This window comes from Talaromyces stipitatus, genomic scaffold (genome assembly GCF_000003125.1).
Source record: "Talaromyces stipitatus ATCC 10500 scf_1105507295511 genomic scaffold, whole genome shotgun sequence".
NCBI classification, from domain to species: Eukaryota; Fungi; Ascomycota; class Eurotiomycetes; order Eurotiales; family Trichocomaceae; genus Talaromyces; species Talaromyces stipitatus.
In genome coordinates this window covers 1,356,838-1,376,989 of record NW_002990119.1, presented here as the reverse complement: position 1 = coordinate 1,376,989, position 20,152 = coordinate 1,356,838, and the positions used below count along the sequence as shown (strand labels likewise).

The 20,152-nt window shown below is 46.2% G+C and overlaps 8 protein-coding genes across 8 annotated transcripts, besides 2 other annotated features; 5 read left to right on the top strand and 3 right to left on the bottom strand.

Moving 5' to 3' along the window:
• Positions 1–1,185: 1,185 nt before the first annotated feature.
• On the top strand, positions 1,186–1,712 carry TSTA_102240 (uncharacterized protein; the record flags this gene model as incomplete). The annotated part of the gene is made up of 2 exons (XM_002486187.1): positions 1,186–1,403; positions 1,493–1,712. The coding sequence occupies 2 exons, from the start codon at positions 1,186–1,188 to the stop codon at positions 1,710–1,712; spliced, it is 438 nt and encodes a 145-aa protein (XP_002486232.1).
• Positions 1,713–2,711: 999 nt separating this feature from the next.
• Positions 2,712–2,999: a mobile genetic element.
• Positions 2,739–2,999: a mobile genetic element.
• A 1,690-nt stretch (positions 3,000–4,689) lies between these two features.
• TSTA_102230 (aspartate kinase, putative) lies at positions 4,690–6,582 on the bottom strand (the record flags this gene model as incomplete). The annotated part of the gene is made up of 7 exons (XM_002486186.1): positions 4,690–4,793; positions 4,869–4,941; positions 5,004–5,420; positions 5,511–5,734; positions 5,809–5,968; positions 6,025–6,120; positions 6,190–6,582. 7 exons carry the CDS (start codon positions 6,580–6,582, stop codon positions 4,690–4,692), a joined length of 1,467 nt encoding a protein of 488 aa, XP_002486231.1.
• A 1,024-nt stretch (positions 6,583–7,606) lies between these two features.
• TSTA_102220 (uncharacterized protein) lies at positions 7,607–8,149 on the top strand (the record flags this gene model as incomplete). The annotated part of the gene is made up of 3 exons (XM_002486185.1): positions 7,607–7,706; positions 7,734–7,954; positions 8,030–8,149. 3 exons carry the CDS (start codon positions 7,607–7,609, stop codon positions 8,147–8,149), a joined length of 441 nt encoding a protein of 146 aa, XP_002486230.1.
• Positions 8,150–9,403: 1,254 nt separating this feature from the next.
• TSTA_102210 (aspartate semialdehyde dehydrogenase, putative) lies at positions 9,404–10,881 on the bottom strand. The gene is made up of 3 exons (XM_002486184.1): positions 10,708–10,881; positions 10,396–10,653; positions 9,404–10,335 (listed from the first exon to the last, which is right to left on the bottom strand). Exons 1-3 carry the CDS (start codon positions 10,736–10,738, stop codon positions 9,530–9,532), a joined length of 1,095 nt encoding a protein of 364 aa, XP_002486229.1. The 5' UTR covers positions 10,739–10,881; the 3' UTR covers positions 9,404–9,529.
• A 230-nt stretch (positions 10,882–11,111) lies between these two features.
• Positions 11,112–13,722, top strand: TSTA_102200 (uncharacterized protein; the record flags this gene model as incomplete). The annotated part of the gene is made up of 9 exons (XM_002486183.1): positions 11,112–11,309; positions 11,471–11,588; positions 11,670–11,847; positions 11,900–12,467; positions 12,523–12,561; positions 12,624–12,692; positions 12,757–13,016; positions 13,076–13,674; positions 13,703–13,722. The coding sequence occupies 9 exons, from the start codon at positions 11,112–11,114 to the stop codon at positions 13,720–13,722; spliced, it is 2,049 nt and encodes a 682-aa protein (XP_002486228.1).
• Positions 13,723–14,633: 911 nt separating this feature from the next.
• On the top strand, positions 14,634–16,313 carry TSTA_102190 (o-acetylhomoserine sulfhydrylase, putative; the record flags this gene model as incomplete). Its single annotated transcript, XM_002486182.1, has 4 exons — positions 14,634–14,668; positions 14,743–15,004; positions 15,111–15,884; positions 15,963–16,313. 4 exons carry the CDS (start codon positions 14,634–14,636, stop codon positions 16,311–16,313), a joined length of 1,422 nt encoding a protein of 473 aa, XP_002486227.1.
• A 228-nt stretch (positions 16,314–16,541) lies between these two features.
• TSTA_102180 (nitrilase, putative) lies at positions 16,542–18,124 on the bottom strand (the record flags this gene model as incomplete). Its single annotated transcript, XM_002486181.1, has 9 exons — positions 16,542–16,690; positions 16,756–16,799; positions 16,864–17,073; positions 17,150–17,258; positions 17,331–17,384; positions 17,445–17,545; positions 17,613–17,806; positions 17,861–17,931; positions 17,985–18,124. 9 exons carry the CDS (start codon positions 18,122–18,124, stop codon positions 16,636–16,638), a joined length of 978 nt encoding a protein of 325 aa, XP_002486226.1. The 3' UTR covers positions 16,542–16,635.
• A 517-nt stretch (positions 18,125–18,641) lies between these two features.
• Positions 18,642–20,094, top strand: TSTA_102170 (acetyl-CoA--deacetylcephalosporin C acetyltransferase precursor, putative; the record flags this gene model as incomplete). The annotated part of the gene is made up of 3 exons (XM_002486180.1): positions 18,642–18,651; positions 18,719–19,103; positions 19,167–20,094. The coding sequence occupies 3 exons, from the start codon at positions 18,642–18,644 to the stop codon at positions 20,092–20,094; spliced, it is 1,323 nt and encodes a 440-aa protein (XP_002486225.1).
• Positions 20,095–20,152: the final 58 nt, after the last annotated feature.

The following is a 20,152-nucleotide window of genomic DNA, read 5'->3' as shown; positions in this document are numbered from 1 at the left end:
ACAGGTCTAAAAGGCACCTTTAGGCATATATCTGGGCACCTAGATTTCAGCCCAATATTTACCCCTCCTGATAGCTCACAAATCACCCCGCCAAAGGTGTCTATAAAGGACCCGGCTTTGAAACCTGATGGATAGAGAGAGACAGAACTCAAGACATACAATCTTGCTAGTCACTTCTTTTCTTTGATCCTAGTAAAACACTCTTCAGGATTGGCCTAGAATAAACCGACTAATCCGACAACAGGAATCTCGATTGCACATATAAACCAACACTAAACAATATTTAGATTTGTCCGTCACGTAGCTAATTAGTCTAATCCATTCCTAGCTATAAAGTAAACAAAAAAGGTATACAATCTGTTAAACTTAAATACATGAAATGTAATAGTGCTACTCTTTCGTGTTATACATGACAAATAGGTAGAGCAATCATTCCAGAGAATTTCAAAGGAACTTAATGCTTGCAAAGGAGGAAGCGTTTCCTAGACTGCCTCTATCTGAACTATACGCAATGATTATATATACCATGCATTGGATTTATGATTGAACTTGAGAACTTCAGATATATTTCCCCATTAAGCCGAGATTCTCGTTGTTATAAGAAAAGAAGCACCTCATACGGTCAATATTATATCTGTATTTAGGAGTAATTAATACCCTTATGGCCGACATGAGATAAACTGAAGAAATTTGCATCGCAATTTGCTGATTCTGCGGCGGTTATATGTGTCTATGTAGGGCACGGTGTTTGCCGGCGCAGAAAAATAGTCCACCCGGGAATATTCATGAATATGGTCAATAATCATATTCATTTATTCATTTCGGAGCTCTACTCTTGTTAGAGCGATCCATGTACAGTACAGAGTATGTCGGAGAATTAGCACGTCATAGCCAATGACTAGTTAACATAACTAGTGGATAACTAATTTTAAAATATGGTTTATATATTAATTTGTTGAGATCCCTATAAAAGATGGAACTGTCATTGCAAAAAATCAGTAGCATGGGTTTCTTTCTTTTCTTTATTTTATTCCTACATACATTCTACCCATAAACAATCTCTTGTTCTTCAATCAACTAATCTCGGACAGAGGTGCTACCTTCAGTGCTTCACAATCCAACACCCAGGCCGATTCTCCCATAGACCACACCTACATACAAGAACTAGACATACAAGTCACCAACATGGATGCCAAAAATTCCTATCCATCTACTTCTCTGCCTGATGGTTCAAAGGAACAAGAACCCTCCCAACCGAAGCCCAGCGAGTCCCATCAACCCCCGTCACAAAGCTCCCTGACCTACACAAAGGCACCCTCTAGTACCGAAGCTTCAGGGCAAAGTGTGACTGCCCCTACCGACACCCCGCACTCATTTGAGAATGAAGCTAGCTTTGCTCGTCAGTTAGTAGATATCTTTCTCTTCTCCATATCTCCTTAAAGAGTGATGCGATGCTCAAGAGCGCAAGTCGTTAACTTGATTACCCAATTAGGCATCGGTTAGCCCTAGCCGCAGATCAGCAAGATCTAGCGCACGCCGGTTCATGGGCAACCATCGGACGGTTAGACGATATCGGAAACGATTCTATGCTATCCCCTAATTACCAAGCCGGTACCGCCGTCGATTCTGCGAGACGAGGAAATGGTTTGGCCAGTTCAGTCGTGGATGAGGCCGTGGAGCTCCTTAGGGCAAGTTTACACCGCAAGGTGTGAATGGAACCAACACAACAGTCATTTGAACTGTTGATACTTGGTGGTACAAAATAATTTTAAACTGGGTTTTGACGACTGGTTACGATTGATGGATACATGGCGCTTGGTACACCACAGGTAGTTTGAGGAGAAGGACGTTAGGGTTATGGATACTTTATTTCGCTACAAGCATGCAATTTCGGGTTTTTCTCAACTATTTCCTCCCGCCTATCCAACGCCCTTCTGAGTGGTTTCCCATTTCCAATTCTAAATTTATAATGAATTAGCTGCCGTCTTTGTCGCTCCTGATTTCGGGTGTGAAAGGACTCTGTATTCGTAATATCAATTCTATGATAGACCTGCTGGTCCTCATCGTCGTATTCTATAGTTGTAGATGATGTCGTCGGGAAATGTTTAATGATTGTTTCGTCGGCGGGGGAGTTTTTGATATATGCTGATGCTAGCTGGAGATCGGCTCCGGTTCTCTGCAGATTTCGTGTCAGAAAACTAGGATTGGAGAAAAAGATGTCATCGCATCATATATAAATGAGGTCTTGCTTCAACCATTCCAACTCCTAGCAGCGCTGCGATGAAGAGATTTATAAATTGTAGGAATCGCATTTTGTTTATTACGCCAGGAGGATATCTCAAAATAAGCTTTGGAAAAAGAAATGAATAGGTATCTTTTGTGAAACGTAAATATGTAAAAGGATTGAAAATTAACGTCAAGCCTGTCCTGCAGCCTGTATGAGCGTAGGGAACCGACTGCGCTATTGCCATGGATTGTATAAAATCCTTGATGCTTCATCTATGAGCGTCATTGAGGAAGTGATAGATTGATCGCAGCCGCTCTGCCTGGCTGAGTCTAGGCATATATTTGAAAGCTCGTTTCCTAGTAGGAGCCTCCGATGGGGCGGGGTGCCAATACGCGTCTGTATTTAATTCCATTACAGTGGCCCCTGCATGGAATCAATAAGCTCCTTCAAAAACTGCTCAGGCAGTGCATCACTCTCGTACAACCTCACGGAGTCGATCATAAGAAAGTTACTCATCATCCGGATATTGTTCTCGAATCTAATCCTTCATCCAATTCCATACTGCTTCAATTGGATTGAGATCAGGTGAGAATGCTGGCCAATAAATTGAATATATCGCTCGAGAATGAAGCTCTTCGAGAGTCTCTTTACTAGTATTGCCAGCTGCCCCATCCTGCATAAATTGAAGCCAGGTATCCTCTCGTAATAAGCGAATATAGCCATCAATAATTGGTATAACCCGTTGAAAATATCTCTCAGAATTAATAGTTCCTTAGTCCTTCTCCTAGAATGTTGTGTATTAGAGTGTGTGCAATAAATAATACATGAAAATCCCTAGCTCCTACTTCTTGTTATTTGCCTATATTCCGTATTCATCATAGCGTAACCGAGCTCTAACAGTTATGAGCCTGGGATTGCTGTGAGATAGATATTCTGAAGCTATCCACAATCCTCTATATCCAAAGCTGGTTATCGAATTATATCAATCGAATCCAAACCTTTGGTAACAGTTCAAGCTCTATCTGAATCTGTTAACCATGGACGAGAAAAAGACGACTGTGATCCTAAAAACCTTGGACGATTGGAGAAAATGGATGGGATGATTAAGAACAAAGGTTACAAAGGAACGAGTTTGGGAATATGTGAATCCAAGCGCTATCAATACCGGGGACTTGGAGCCAGCATCAACAAAACCAATAGAGCCTGTCCAACCTCCTAAGCCAGATCTATCCAGCAATGGAAGATATTGCTATCAAGCAATTCAAGCTAATGAACTGGTAAGCTGACATGGCGGCTCATGATTCACAAAGACGGATTTACGAATACAATAAGACTCGATATGAGAAACATATAGAGCGAATGACAAATATCAAGAACTATATCCTTGATACAGTCGAACTTGGCCACCAGTCAGAAATCCGGCCAATGGAAGATATCCAAGAAATAATCCGAACGTGGAAGAAAATGTTTGCTCTCAACAAGTAACGAGAGAATGACCTGCTCCTAAGCCGAGAAAGAAACCTCCTCAATCTGAAGCGTACTCAAAGGCCGAAGGAATGGGCGAAGAAATGGAGAACTCTCTTGCTGGACATGAAGCTTGCCAATTTCTATGAATTGTCAGATACAAGATTTGCACGAGACTTCATCCAATTTACTGTGGAGATTGCGCCCAAGTTTCACGACATCTGGAGCATGAGAATCCTCGAATACGATATGGGGTCAGACACGGCAGGTCTAATGGAGAGTCCAGAGATTAGCGAGATCATAGGAACGTTCGACAAGTGGGTTGAAGCCAATAACAGACGTGATATTGCTTTGATTTCTCGTCTGTTTCTCTTTCTCTCTTTTTCATATATGTATTCTACTTTGCTATAATCTTATATTGAATTCACAGGCGGGACTAGCCCATAACATTAAGTCAAACAGGCGGGAAGTTACCATTCTAATCCACATGCTCACGCGCATAGGCTATTTCTATTGGCTGAACCCCTGCTAATCCCATGGAACTCCCATGGGATTCCCGGGGGATTCAGTCCCTCCTATCAATTCAGGGTCCAGACTACCCCCTGTAACGAATGCTCAAGCTTAACAAATCCTATTGAGAGGGTAGCGGTGTTGACGGAGAAAATTAAGCATGAGGATCTATCTAGCCAGGGGATATGGCCTGTCTTTATAGACCTTCATATCCCTACATGATGCATACACAACCCTGAGGGTCGGGTCGTGGCGAGGTCTACTTAAAACTAATACAACCAAGGTCCTAGTAGCAGTCAATATTAAGAATAAAGAGACAGGGAGGTAAGTATATGAAAACAACCTCACCTTTGATAAAGTTATTTTCTTGTTCCAGATGAGTCGGGATCTGGAGCGCCCGCGCATGAACAACATTGATTGCCAGCATGGTGTCTTCGGCTTTCACAACAAATCTATAGCAAACAGACAAGTATTAATTAGGGCCATTATTATATGTAAATGGAGAAGAAAGCGCGCACGAAATGTTTATCTCGCTTGCCCCTTGGCTGATCATGTAAATATTGATTTTTGCGGATGATAGTGCCGAAAATATCTCGTCTTGAAGTAGATCTGTGTCAGTTGACTGCCTTTCCTTCTGATTATTGCAACTCTTGCAGACAAGACTTACTTGCAGTGCCGACCATATTGCGCATCCTCTGGCCAATAACAGAGACAATATTCATGTTTTCCAATATCGTAACCTTTTTTTAACGATGAGTTATAATAGATCTGCTGTATAGAATAAGAATGGACAAGGACTAACAGATCCAAATTCTTGCAAATCCCTGGCGAGTTTATCGTTTGATGCCTGGATTGCAAGACTGACATTTCGCTCACTTGTGGTGACTAAATCCGGAACTATGCTATTCCGTTCAAGCTGCGAAAAGATGGAAGTCAAGAAACTTTGTGACTTGGCGGTCCGGCTATATGCGACATTGATCAGAGTGAGGCCTTCTTTGTTGGTAATAGCAGTTGGGCGTCGTCTGCTTTGAGGCTGCCCGTGGTATCCGTTGGAAAGCATAAAACTGACGCACTCCTGCGCTACTTCATTCACCTGGCAGTCTGTCTTGGGAGCGGATGGGTAGATCACAGTCCCGGACCCGCTGGGATTGAATACGTTTTTCAGTCGCAAGACAACCCCCGACTTATATAGTTGCTCCATGGTAAGGGGGTGGATCACCTGCATGAATGGACGGTGTAGTGTTAGAACCCAAGTCGTCATCCCGGCCAGATGTTTGGATATGATATTCTGCTCTCCGGACCTTCTTACCTCGCTGCCAAAAAAAGTCAGTTCTGCAGCCTCCTCTGCGGTAACGGTAGCCAGCACCCGCGCTGATGGCACTTTTCTGGGATCCGCGGTAAAGATTCCATCAACTTCTTTCCAAATCTGGTATTCTATAGCGTTCAGTCCTGCCGCACACATTGCGCCACAGAGGTCGGAATACCCCCGACCAACACACCGGAGGAGCGAGTTAGGCATGAGGCCGAAAAAACCTGGACCCATGTGCCATAGTGAGTTGATCATGTAATCACACTTCTATATGTATACTTTGATATGGTGTCCATACCAGTGATAATAGGCACCGCATCTGTAGATTCGGATACTATTGATCCAATCTTCTGCGAGAGCCGATGGTAGAATCCAGTTCCAAGGCGTTCGAATTCAGCTTCCTGGTCTGGCAGAGATGCGACAATGTTGTCCAGATTGATTACTCGAGCAGGAATTCCCTCCTATCGATAGACGTTAACAAGCAGGAACTTCCATCTTGGAATGGCACAGATACCTTGATGGTCAACGCAGCTGCCACGACATTACACGCCAATCTCTCTCCTAATGAGAGCACCCGATCTTTGGTACGTGGGGACAGATCTCCTACAACCTGGAGACATAATAATTCAGTACAAAACAAAAGGATCGCGACCGTTGTTATTTCAATAAAATGACATACCTGGGCTGCAAGAAGGAATTTCCGAGTTTCTTCGCAGTCGTTGACCACACTGACAGCAGTCTCATTGAGCAGCGAGTCGCCAATGTTGCTGGAATAGGCTCGAAATGAATGCAATTTATTCAGATGGGCATCACGGATGCTATCAATCGCCGCATCTATGCAGCCTATTGATTCCATACCGACCCCCTCTGCATATTGAAGACAGTCGAGCAGCAAACTTGTCGTGCCAGTGGCCTTGGTGGCCCCGGATAATGCAGAGCAGACTACGGCAACATTGTTCCTGTCAAGATATGATGGAATGATTGTCCCACACACCTTGTCCAGTAATTTCCCAAGGCTTGTACCGCCATATTTTTGGACAACCCACGGCTTTGGCGCAGTGCGAAAGTCCATTTTGATTCGCTAAATGCCAGGTTATCCGTAGATAGACTTATCTCTAGAAGAATAGAAACAAAAAGCCAATAACCGCCGAGCAAAGTTAGCTATCATATATTTGAAATAAATTTACATTCTCGGAAAGTTCATAAATGTCAATTATTGCGTACAAAATAAGTTTTTTTCCCTCTTAAGCCACGAAGGGTGACGGTGTTTGCAACTCTTATCTGCATCTTTTGCCTCGCCCGGCGGCAAAGACCGTCGATGGGCTTTGCATCAGGGGATTGTCATGGAAAGCCTCGGCCTTTGGGTTAAAGACTAACCGACAACAACAACAACAACCACCACCTGCTTTGGCAATCCCAAATTCTGGCGATATTCAATAGAATTATACGAGCCAGGGATGCTATATGTGGTGTCTGCTCCAAGAGGACGTTTTTCGTTCCTTAACCCAGAGAGGCCACAGGTTTTCAGTTGACCGACAAAAACACAACCGTAAACCGACAAAATCATGAACCACTCAATCAAGATGTCCCAATCCACTCCGTCGCAGCCCCCAGCATCGTAGTTGGAAGTCCAGTACAGCCTCAGCAAGACCTTTGCCAATCCAACGCCAATGTGAGTATCTCCACCGATGTGCTACGGAAACTTGTTAAGGCTCTGACAGTTATACAAGTGCCGTGCTCGGCCTTGCGATAAGCGTATCGACACTGGGATGTAATCATATGGGATGGAGGGGAGCTAATGGTGACGACGCGGTGTCGACGTCAGGTTGCCTCTTTTCGCAACTTTTTGTTTCTCCTTGGTGACTGCAGAACTGTGTCAACTAACTGATTATTGTCCGTAGGGGAGCTTATTTCTTCATGGGTCGGCTTCTTATGGTATTGCGTGGATTTCTAGAGTTTATTGCGGGAAACACATTTCCATTCGTTTTATTCTACGGTTATGGTGAGTGGTTAAATATATGTCCGGCTCATAAAAATCGCTTCAACGTGAACAGGCAGGAGGTGGTTGACCTTCGGTGCCACGCTTCAGCCCTTCTATGGAGCGTACAGAGCCTACTCGCCCGATCCCTCAAGCCCCTCAAAAGGTCTTAAAATGTCTGGATTCAATGCAAGCTTTGGTGGGAGCATCCCTGAATGGTTTCTCTCTTTCCTGTTTTCGATAAGAGAGGGAATGGGCCACCAACGTCCTTGTTGACGATTCTCTACCAGCATTCCTGCTCGTGTTCATCGGGATCTTCTCTCTCGTGTGTTTCTTGGCCTCATTGAAAGTACATATCGCGCTTGCTGTGGTGGAGTTGAATCTCACCATAGCCTTTGCGCTCCTGTCGGGGGCGTTTTGGGAGGTCGCTGAGGGAAACGCAAGTGTCGCGTCGAACCTCCAGACGGTAAGCACAATGACATTTGATTTGATCCACTTGACCGACCAAATTCAAATCTAATTATGTTTCCATCGATATTAGGCGGACGGTACCTTTCTTTTTATCGCGGGAATTGCGGCTTGGTATATTCTCTTCGCGCTCATCCTGGGCTCGGTGAGATTTCTCCTTGCACTCCCCGTGGCGACCTCAGCGGCTTCTTGACAAAGAAAGGAAAACCTAGCTCTGACGCTTTGACTTGAAAGAATGTGCTCCTGGGACACGAGATTTACAACCAAAGGAGATTATAGTTCCATAATTAAACTCGAAGATGGAGAGGTACCTATCGCACTGCCTGCGACGGGAAGAATGCTAAAAGCAGAAGACACTTACTACAATATCTTAATATCAGAAAAATTGAATCTTAATCTATAGCATACAATATGATATCTACCCAGTAGTGATGTTTTATAGTGTTAGGCTACCATAAGAAGGATAAAATGAAAACGTAGTCTCCCTCGGTATGAGAAGAGGAACCATCCCATCGGCCTTTTAGTATGAAAAGAATATCCTATCTCTTTTACCAAGTGCTCTTAGAAGTATTGATAGCTTCAGGCTCATACAAGTTTGATGGATTCGTTCTGCATATTATACCTCCAAAATGTCGGATTATCTTCCTCGTTCCATTGAACGACTAAATGATATGAGTCGCGTTTTGTAGCAACTTCCTATGCATTGTCCCGTCAAGTGTGTTGTAACTCTTGAATATTATTTTCAGTTTTTCCAGTTTCACGTTTGACCTAGAAACAAATCTTGAACTCTACTATACCAATTATATAATGTGCTTGATTGGTCAATGTCTCTGCTCGAGTGCCCGTTATACCAGGACGAGCGCGACTGCATGAGAAGCGCTCTTTCCGACCAAGGAACCACTCTCCGCCGGGATGAGATTCTGACCTGGCCAAAGGCTCGTGCAATTGTGACCGAATTCATGGTCAAATCCGGCCTCCTAACCTAGTTTCAGGCAGTAGATCCAACTGCTCCAGGTGTGGGAGAGAGTGATGAGAAAGACTGACCCTTCAGGACAGTGTGATGGAAGGAGAAGGACGGTGCTCAGTAGGAGTGCAGTGCCAGGTCCACTGTACTGCCTTGATTGAAGTGAGCACGCGAGTGGCAGCCGACAGTCTGGATGGCTGTACAGAAGTAGGTGTGAAGGAGATAATTACGAGGAAAGTGATCCTGGGTTGTGGGTTGTGGGAAGAATCAGGGATAACGCTCGTTTTGTATTTCCTACTTGTTTACGGTGATTGCATATGTTAGCATACATTCGAGAACTACCAATCAAGAGATCGCCCCGTGAGCCTCACGAAACAGTCATTCAGTGGGCTGGCAACCACTTTAAAGGCTGTCACAGGGCCGATAGCGTTCCCGCATAGCAGCATATATTAGGGAGGAGCTACATCGGGCAAATAAATTATTCATCATCATCATATATCCAGATTGAACCATGTTGCTTCAACCGTAGCATACGTAAATTTCCATAGTGATATACTGATGTTCACAGACATAGAAATTGATTTTCCCCCACACCAATACTCATACTCGTCACATGTATCCCTTGATTGCGGCGATTTCAGCATTCAGAATGGACGAACCCGCGGCACCGATGACCGTATTGTGTGAGAGGCAGACAAACCGGATATCGAAGTGGCCACCCTGCGCACCTTCACGAACACGGCCAACACTAACTGTGTAACCGTTGGATATATTGCGGTCCAGCCTCGGCTGTGGTCGATCGGGCTCATCGAAGACTATGATTGCATCCTCTGGGGCCGAGTGAGCACCTAGCCTCTGGGCCTCGGACTGGTACTCTCGCAACACATTCTTCACTTGTTCAGCAGATGGTGGTGGTCGGTTCTTGAAGCGTAGTGACACAAATGCCATGTGGCCGTCTGTGACCCCAACACGGGTGCAAGTAGCACCAACCCGTAGATCACTCTGCTCCTTGAAGGAGTTGGCTTCACTGTCTAGAGAACCGAGAATCTTCTGTGCCTCGTTCTCGAGCTTGTCTTCCTCACCACTGATAAACGGGATTACATTATCCATAATGTCCATAGAAGGGACTCCAGGGTAGCCAGATCCTGAGATAGCCTGTTCGGTAAAGACTTCGACTTCCTCAACCGGACCAAATTTGGATTGTAGAGCAGCGAACGGGATGACGATACCGATCACTGCGCAGTTTGAGTTACACACTATGAAACCTTTCTTTAAATTGAACTCCTTGCGCTGGTGTGGGATCATGTCCAGGTGCGACGGATTAATGGTTGGAACGACAAGCGGCACAAGTGGATGCTTGCGATAGTTCTTTGCATTCGAGAAAATCGGGATTTCAGCCCTGATAAATTCCATCTCTGGATAGTGATCAGTGAACAATCATATAAAACAAAAGAACAAGATGTAGGAAAACGCACCGATGTCACCGGCAACATCGCTGTCCAAACCGGAGAAGACTACATCACAATCACTAAACTCCATAGCTCTACAGGCTCGGACAACGAGTTCGCCCATATTTTTCGAAAGGGGAACCACTTGCTTCCATGCGACGGCGTCTTTGTACTTCTTGCCAGTCGAGCGAGATGAAGCTCCAACCTTGTGTAGGATAAGGAATGGGTGATCTGCAAGGAGAAGGAGGAATCGCTGACCCACGGAACCTGTCGCGCCGAGGACACCTGTGTATAGTCAGCGATAGTTCCAACGAGATTACCTCAGAGGTTCCAACCTACCGCACTTCTTCTTTGTGATTAGAAATGACATGGTGCGAATTGTGTCGGATTCCAGGCTACCTTTGGATAGAGAAAAGATACTCAAGTCCGTTGACTGAAAGTGCCAGACAGATATATAAACATTATCGGCCCAAAGCTGAGAACCTGTGTCCCAGTGATTTCCGGGAATTGGCTCATCGTGGGTGAGTCTATCAGACCATGATAGTTTGTAGATTTTTTTTCTTCTAAAAAATATCCTCGAGCCTGCTGTCTTGGCCAATGCTTCGTTCCCATGTCACAGCAACTGTGTTATGGACGATCTTACGTACCACAACTTTAGTTATCTTTCCTATCCACATCATGCAACACCCCGCGCCGCTGATAAGCAAATAGTCCGAAGATTGCAAATCCCGCATATCCCGGAAATGGATTATACAGGCCGGCCGACTGAACCCACAGTAGCTACGCTTTCATCTCTACATGTCTGTACTGAAACCAAAACGAGTGTCGGCTTAGTTACTCGTGTGAATCCCGATGGACAAAGAAAGCTCTGGGAAGCGAAAACCGAGTGGTGTTCGAAAGCGGACGATAGCGCCGCCGGTCAAGTTGGCCTGCTTGGCTTGGTAAGCTCTGTGTTTCTCAAGTGCTTGCCGATGTGCAGTATTGCTAGGAGGCTAACTTCCCAGTGAAGTAGGCGCTCGCGGACACGCTGCGATGGCAAAGAATTATGTACAAACGTATGTTCTTCTAGATGGCTAAGTAATCACAACTGATCGTTTTTTAGTGCCAGAGAAAGGGCCAAAAATGTGAATATACGCCCAGCAGACGTGGAGGTGCTCGGACAGGCAGCCGTTTCGCGCAGGACGGCAAACATAACAACGATAATAAACAGACCCAACCGTGTAAGTACTCTTATGGAAGATGGAAGTCAGGCAGCAGAATAGAGAGAGTCGGGTTTGGACCACGCAGCTAATAAATTAAAGTTCCAATCGAACAATACATTGAGCCGGGAGCTGGGCTTCGCAGCCTCGAAGATATTTGCCAGGACAGCGACTTTATCTTTGATAGCATCTTTCAGCATGAAGATGCTGTCATATCCGAGTCTCAACCATTTCGACTGGTGCCACCATTGGTGCGCTCATACCAGAGCAACGGTGACATGTAAGCCACCATGGGGCCATGAGTCCACCAAATATCTAACATTTCTCCTTAGACTAGACGCATATTACATCTACATCCATCCATATTTTCCAATTCTGCCTCCTCCAACTTCAGCGCCAACTGACCGACCCATTGCAGTTTCCGAAGATGATCAGAATTTGAATGAAGCCGATTACGAGCCTTCTTCGTCTCTCAGCCTCGGCATTTTGACCATATTATCGTTAATTCCTCATCCAGATGACCCGAATCCCTGTAGTGAGGACGCCGTTGTATTCCGCAGAAAGTATGCTGAGAGTTTGGCTCAGGCAGCCTTGGAAAGCGTCAACATTGAAACTGAAGTACCAGCCTCCTCGACATCGCCTGCACAGGTCCTTTCTGAAGGCTCAGATGCGTACCTGTGTGTGCCTTTTCACCCGCATGTTCCAGTCGAGTTAGAGAGCATAATCGCCCTCTCCATCTTGAGCGTATATGAATATGCACAGCGAGGGAACATCAAAAGAATGCGTCAACGAGCAGGACAGGCCCTCATGGCAGCTATGGATTTGTCTCTCCATCGTGAACCAGAAACCGAGGAACCCGACGAATTCACAGAAGCAAGGCGTCGGGCTTGGTGGATGACAGTAAGCTCTCATCTCCAACACGGGAATATATTCCGCAGCTAATCCAAATTTCCAGTGCATCTGTAATTGTCAGGGATCAGTTGTCAGCGTCACTGTAGGTCGATGGCCCTGTGCCACATCTTCTATTTGGTTTACGGCTAAGTGAAAACAATCAAGGAACCGACAATATCTATGGATGACCCGAGATTTACTACTCAATATCCTACTATTCGCGCAGACTCAAATGTGAGCATGGGCCCCGACGGACTTGCCTCTTGACCACGACTCTAGCTAACATCCCGAATACTAGGCATGGTCCTTCTTCATCGATGCTCAACGAGCGATCGTTTCCGCAACAGTGGCTGTAGTCGAACTAAATAAAGCTCTGAAAGATGGAACTGGCGTGCAGTCTAAGTTGGAACGCAATCTCGAGCTTGATAATGAGATAAAGTTGCTAGCTTCGAAAGCCGATACTTATCTGACTCCATATCCTCCAGCGGGCCTACTCGACCAGGGGGAGTCTGTAGTTGCGGAGAGTTTGATATTGATAGGACGCATCAAGGTGAACAGGTTAGTCGCCACACGTTTTTTTCTTGCGGCAGAGGTAATTTACATAACACCACGTTCAGCGCGAGGATCAAACTCCATCGATACAGAGCTTTCTTCGACGTCCCAATTTTCCATCAGAAACACTGTGACCTGACGCCGTCGCCTAGACATGGGGAGGACCCAGGATCAAAGAAATCTCCGACATGCTTATGCCCCACATCTACTGCTTCATCCATTCCACCTGCGGGTTCGTCTTTGCCAAATACATCGTCACCGATGTCAGATGTTAGCTCAGGCGTCAATGATCTTCTCAGACTTGGCAACCAGTTGTCGACCAAGATTTGTCTCAAATCTGCATTGAATATTTCTCAGTGCTTTGAACGACTCCCATATCCCAACACTTTTGGCTCATTTGATGCATTTCTGTCTCCGTCACCCCAAACTTCGGCATGGAAGATCATTCTGCCTCGCACCATGCCGTCCTTTGCATGCTGTGCAATGCAAAGTAGCTACTCAATGTTGATGGTCCGTCGCAAAGTGGAAATTATGCACCCCAAGAATACTATGGCCAACCCCATGGTCGACCAATTGCTTAGTCAATTGCAAGAGGGTCTAAAATCTGTCCTCGGAGCTCTCGAGAACTATTCCATCGCGTTCGAAGCGCTTGCAGGTATGAGAGGTATGTACAATAACCCACAACCCCCCAGGCACAGAGAACGTTATTTGACTGGGCTTTCAGATCAAATAAAAATGATGGTTGATTCTTCTAATTCACCTAATGAGATATGAAAAGCTAGAACCTGCGAAGTCGACGAGAATGGAATGAGGCAAGATAGGGAACGGGAGCAACTGCGGAATTTGTGCGATTGGAATGCGATTTTCTTCTTCCTATAATCCCTATATACCATCTTGTAATTACGAGTGTTTGCGAAGTTTTCAGATTATTTCAGTCTTGACTCTTCGAGGTGTCGTCTCTCTCCTCGTATGGGCGTTTCCCTTTCTTTCCTTTTCAGTAGTTCCTGGGTACTCTGTCAATCCCAGAATCGGTTTAACACCAAGTGGTGATCTGCATGTCCTATTTATCCAGCAAGTTTTCCTTTGGATCACCGAAGGCCGTCAGGGCCGTCGAGCAGATGTAGTGGAAACCCTTCCGAGGCATATCTTTGTGAGATAAGAAGTACCGTGATAGGGGTCTGATAACAAACCCCGTAGGGAGTTCGCTATATACATGATGTATCGTTAGGAACTTCCCGACCGTTGAGTTGATGGCGAATTGATTACTATTCACAAGTATAAGGGGCAACTCCTGCCGCCCTCTTTCGTTGAATTAGACGGAGTTACAAAAGACCGAGACCAATGTGGTCCTGTTAAGCGGTCGGTGTTTGCATATGTACAAAACTGGTGTTTGGGAAACACTAACTCCCTTCAGATAGATGCATGCTGCGGCAAACACCTATCAATGCTGAGATGTTGATTATAGAGTGACTTGACTGATTACGTAGGTACTTATACAGCAAGACATATCGATTGTCTCAAGTGCAGGTGCAAAGCGAACACATTCAACACCATTCAACAGCAATCGTTCTCGTGATAGTAGCTCGCTCCGTATTTATTCCAGCAAGAACCATTTCTAGCACAATGCCTGTCTCGGGATCTCTCAAGGACGTCACCAAGTATGCATTTTCTTTCCATCTCCTGATTTTTGAATCAGCGAGAAGTGGTTTCAAATCTGACGAATTTCATTTAGGGCACCTTCTTGGACGACGGTCTCGCTCCACGGTGGCCAGGAGCCGGACCCCGTTAACGGCTCCCGTGCCGTTCCACTATATCAAACCGCGGCATACAACTTTTCTGATGCTGCTGACGGCGCTAGCAAGTTTGCATGGTCCAAAGATGGATATGTGTATACCCGGATGGGTAATCCGACCAATTCGGTCTTCGAGACGAGAATGTCCATGTTAGAAGGCGGCGTTGGCGCTGTCGCCACTGCCTCTGGTCACGCTGCGCAGGTACGTTTCGGATTCCATAGGCTTTCCTTTCATTATTCTCCTATTTAGTCACCTAGGAGATTATCAAGCGACCAAAAAAGGAAAATTCAAAACTAATTGGTTATAGTTCATGGCTATCACCAATTGCTGCTCGCCCGGCCAGAACTTCGTTAGCACCAGCTGGCTGTATGGGGGAACCTACAACCAGTTTCGGGTCTACATGAAAAAGTTCAATATTGATGTTAAATGGGTACATGGCAACGATCCGGCTGAAGTTGACAAGGCAATTGATGAGAACACTCGGGCAGTGTACATCGAAACGATCTCCAATCCTAAGCACAGCGTGCCCGACATTGAGGCCATTGCTGCCGTTGCACACAAGCATGGTATCCCTTTGATTGTTGATAACACGTTTGGCATGGGCGGCTATCTGGCCCGACCACTTACATTGGGCGCGGACATTGTGACTCATAGTTGCACTAAATGGATCGGTGGACATGGAACCAGCATGGGTGGCATTGTCATTGACGGCGGCCACTTTGACTGGTCTGCATCTGGCAAATTTCCCGGCTTCACAGAGCCCGCAGATGGCTACCACGGCCTTCGCTTTTGGGAAACGTATGGCTACAAAGCCCTGGCTGCCAAGCTCCGAATGGACAGCATGCGCGATCTGGGTCCTTGTATGAGCCCATTTAATGCGTGGCTGTTCCTGCAGGGTCTGGAAACACTCAGCCTGCGTGGAAAACGCCATTGCGAAACCACACTAGCTTTAGCAGAGTGGCTTGAAGCTCACCCTTCCATCAACTGGGTCCTCTACCCAGGTCTGAAGTCACACCCAGATTACGAGCATGTGAGGAAGATCATGCCTAACGGTGCTGGCGGCGTCCTTACTTTCGGCGTGGTGAGTTGAATTTATCTCCTTTTCAATCGCCCTTCCCGTAGGCACTTGAATCCTGGAGCTAACTAAATAATTTGACAGGCTGGAAGTGTCGAAGAAGTCCGAGCAGTCGTCAACAATCTTAAACTATGCAGTCATTTGGCTAACGTTGGCGATGCTAAAACACTCATTATCCACCCATGGGTCACCACGCACCAACAGCTGCCCGACGAGGAAAAGATCAAGGGTGGAGTCACCCCGGATTTGATCCGTCTTAGCGTCGGCCTCGAGGATTTCGAGGATATCAAGCATGACTTCGAGCAAGCATTCATTGCGGCAGGACTGAAGCCAGCTACGAAGAATGGTGATCCGTTTGCCAAGGCCCTGGCCTTGGTTAAGGATGGGTTCATGAAGGACCTCGGCACTGGGGCGCCCAAACCGATTGGATCTTGAAGATTCTTAACTTTTTCCTTTATACTTTACAAGCATTTCTTCTAGTTACTATTTACGTTTGTAATCACATTCTCCACATGATACTAGATGCCCTATATTCGTACAGTAGTCTATACGTACCAGTTATTGTTTACTGAGAACGGGAAATTCTCGACTCACTTGACTTCGATCTGCTTTAACTTTCTAATTGTCATTACCTCTTATTTTTACTTGTGAGCATTTGGGAGTACCATTAACTGCTTGGGATTTCAATCACTTATGATATATAAAAAATCAAAAATGCAAGGCCCCCATGCCATCTGTGCTCCATCTAGACAGCCCCTTATACCTCTTCAAATGCTACATTTACCCCGGGCTTTTTGCTCACGGTCAATGTGCTAGAAAAGAAGTCATCAGTTTCTCATCACGAAGTCCACCAAAAGTAGATAGGCTGTTTCCTTACAAGATATCCGGCCGCGAGTAGCTACCAACGGGGTCAAAGTCCAACTACAGAAATCGAATTGCGGTTAGTCCACAGCACAATTTCGAACATCTTGGCATTGAAGCTCACCCGAGCCTCTATAATATCAGACATTTTCAACGTTGCGAGGATTATTTCCTCTTTGTCCCACACCGGTTCCGAAATAAAGGTACCAAGAGGCCCGACCACACAAGAACCGCCATGGCTCAGGACGTCTTCTGCCTCCCACCGAGACCCGTCGGGCTTGCGGTCGTGGTGTTCCGGCGTAAATGGAGGGTAGTCAGAAGGAAAATCAGATACCTTATGGGGACAATTTCTATTAGCGAGCGACCTTTCTTAAAAAGGGATATAAGGAGAATGCAAAAAGAAAGTTTACCTTGCAAAATTGATTTACTGATATAACAAAGCATCGCCCTTCTTTCGCAGTATGTTGCATTGTTGCGATCCAACTCGGCAAATCATCGGCGTTTGGTGCAATGTAAATCCTGATGGTTGAATTAGGTTCAAGGACATCGCGATGTCAAGTGAGAGTTAAAATGAGGAGAAGGAGGCCTAACTCGATCCCTTGTTGATATAATGCCAGACGTGCAGCAGGCATATAATTCTCCCAGCTAAATGTATGATTAGAAGGAACCATATAATCATCTAGAATAGAGAAGTGGCGTTGTTACCAGATAAGCCCTCCGACTTTGCCAATATCAAGGTTCACGACGTCCAACCCATCACCGGCGCCTCTACCCCAAACCAACCGCTCAGCTGCCGTTGGGATCAACTTATATAATCAATCAATCATTCTGCTGAAAATAATAGACAGCAAATACGGAGTAATTATTGTATACCTTGCGATGTCGGGATAAGACGGCACCATCGCGACCCAAAAGCAACGCTGTGCAGTAGAGAGTTCCGCCATCCTTCTCTATGATTCCCACTTGAAGGTGTACGTTGTTATCCCTGGCTATCTCACATAGTCGACTCAGTTCTGGTGAAGGAATAGCAACAGCTGAATCGTAGTATCGAGCGTACCACTTGCGGCCTGCTTTCTGTATCAGGAAAACATTTCATGATGGAAGACAGAGACCATACGAACCTCGAGGCTCTCGCGTGCCGATTGTTGCGTCAAAGGCATACCGCCATGGATATGCAGACAGGAACCCCTCCCTAGACTCCCATTAGCTGCCATACTTCGTAGGCTACGAGAGGACGAAACACACGGGAAAACGACGAGGTCAGCACCTGCGGCTGCAGCCTGCGAGGTGAACTCAGCCACTTTTCCTAGGCTCTTTGGCAGATCAAATGACACAGGAGCAGCTTGGATGGCTGCAACCACGACACTACTGGATAACTGAGGCATCCTTGTTTTTTTTTTTTTTTTCCAGAGTCGATGTCGACTGTAGAGAGACGGCACCGATGTCCTGTGGGATTTAAAAGAAAGGTAGAACACTAAAGGCAGCTATTCTGCGCTATTTCAGTCAACGTCAGCCCTCAAAAAGACCAAAAAAAAAAAAGGAAAAAGAAACTTGAGATTGCCGGAGGCCCAAGTAAAGGTGCAAGTAGTTTGAAATCCACTCCGCGGTGATACTGATAGCGAGTTCTGCGGCATCATGGAGGTTTACTTAGGGTTAAGGTTGGGTATCCCGAGCCAAAATTAAACACCGATGCCGGGCTTTGCAAGACAAACCAGCAAACACCGAGGGCTCTCCCGGTATTAGGTATCACATTGTTTCAGTCTATACCTATGGCCGACAATGGCAATTTTCGTACCTGCACAATGCGAAAATCAAGCATAAAAATATGCGCCGGAAGACGTGCTCTACAGCTCACGCAATCAATACACTTCTCGCAGTGCTCCTAGAAGCCAAACAGCTATTATGACAATCGGTAATTTCTTAGATCTCCCTACATGTACCATTGGCTATTATACACGGGACTAATACGAGCTTACTAGCACTTGATTACAAACCAGCGCAGCCCAATCTTTTTGCAGACCACATATCTGGTCAGCGTATTGCGCTGATCCCGTCTCTAATACTTGAATCTGGGCACGAACTTAAGTCGTGCCAAGTGGCCTATAAAACTTGGGGCCAGCTCAATGCTACGCGGGACAATGTGCTGATCGTCTGTCATGCACTCTCCGGGAGCAGTGATGTTGCTGATTGGTGGGCGCCTCTCATGGGCCCAGGAAAAGCCCTGGACTATACGCGGTTTTTTATCTTCTGCGGAAATGCACTCGGATCGCCCTACGGAAGTTCATCGCCCTTAACAGCAAATGCTGAGACTGGACGACCCTACGGCCCTGAATTCCCACCCACCAGTATCAGGGATGATGTGATGTGCGTAATAAACTTTTTGTCCCTTGGTCTATGAGGCTCTCCCCGCTAACGTAGCTGTGGAAGAGCACACAAGTTAGTCCTTGATGCACTGGGCGTTTTATCCGTTGCTGCCGTAATTGGAGGATCCATGGGAGGCATGACAACGATCGAGTGGCCCCTCTGTACGCCGCCCGGGTTCGTGAAGGCTGTTATCCCTATTGCAACCTCGATTGCTCAGAGCGCTTGGGGAATTTCATGGTCTGAGGTCCAGAGGCGCTGTATTCTTTCGGATCCTTTGTTCCGTGACGGTTACTACGAGCTGAACCAGCAGCCGACATCTGGCCTTGCGACAGCGCGCATGGTGGCCATGTTAACCTACCGTTCAGGTGAGAGCTTCGAGAAGCGGTTCGGCAGGAAACCATCCAGCCAGCGCAAGCACTTCATACCACCTACAGTGGAACCAGCATGTAACGGTTCATCAACTCATCCATCAGTAAATTTACCAGCGCCGCCCTCGAAGACCCCTATGAGGCAATTTTCTGCTCAGGATTATCTTGATTACCAGGGAGCGAAGTTTCTGCGTCGGTTTGATGCGAACTGTTATCTCCACTTGACTCATAAAATGGACATGCACGATGTTCGGCGTGGTCGTGTGCCCGAGGGTTGTCATTCCAATTTGAACGGCGAGGGCAGCCCTCCCGACAACATCACAGCTGCCGTACTCTCGCGTGTACCGTCGCATGCCTTAGTCGTTGGCATCGAGTCTGATGTTCTCTTTCTCCCTACCCAACAACATGACCTAGCCACTTCCCTTCCGGATGCCAAACTGGTCATGCTCAAGTCGCCAGATGGACACGATGCGTTTCTGCTCGAGTTCGAAAGATTGAATCATTTGATTATTGACCGGCTGAAATCGCAGTTCCCAACCATGTACGAAGGATTCGTGGAGAGGGTAGCAAACGTTGACATGTCCACTTTGACGAATGGGACCAGCGTGGGTGAGATGGACTGATGAAAATGGTCCATGCTTCAAATGCTATGTGTAGATTGTTGGCATAATATTGGAATAA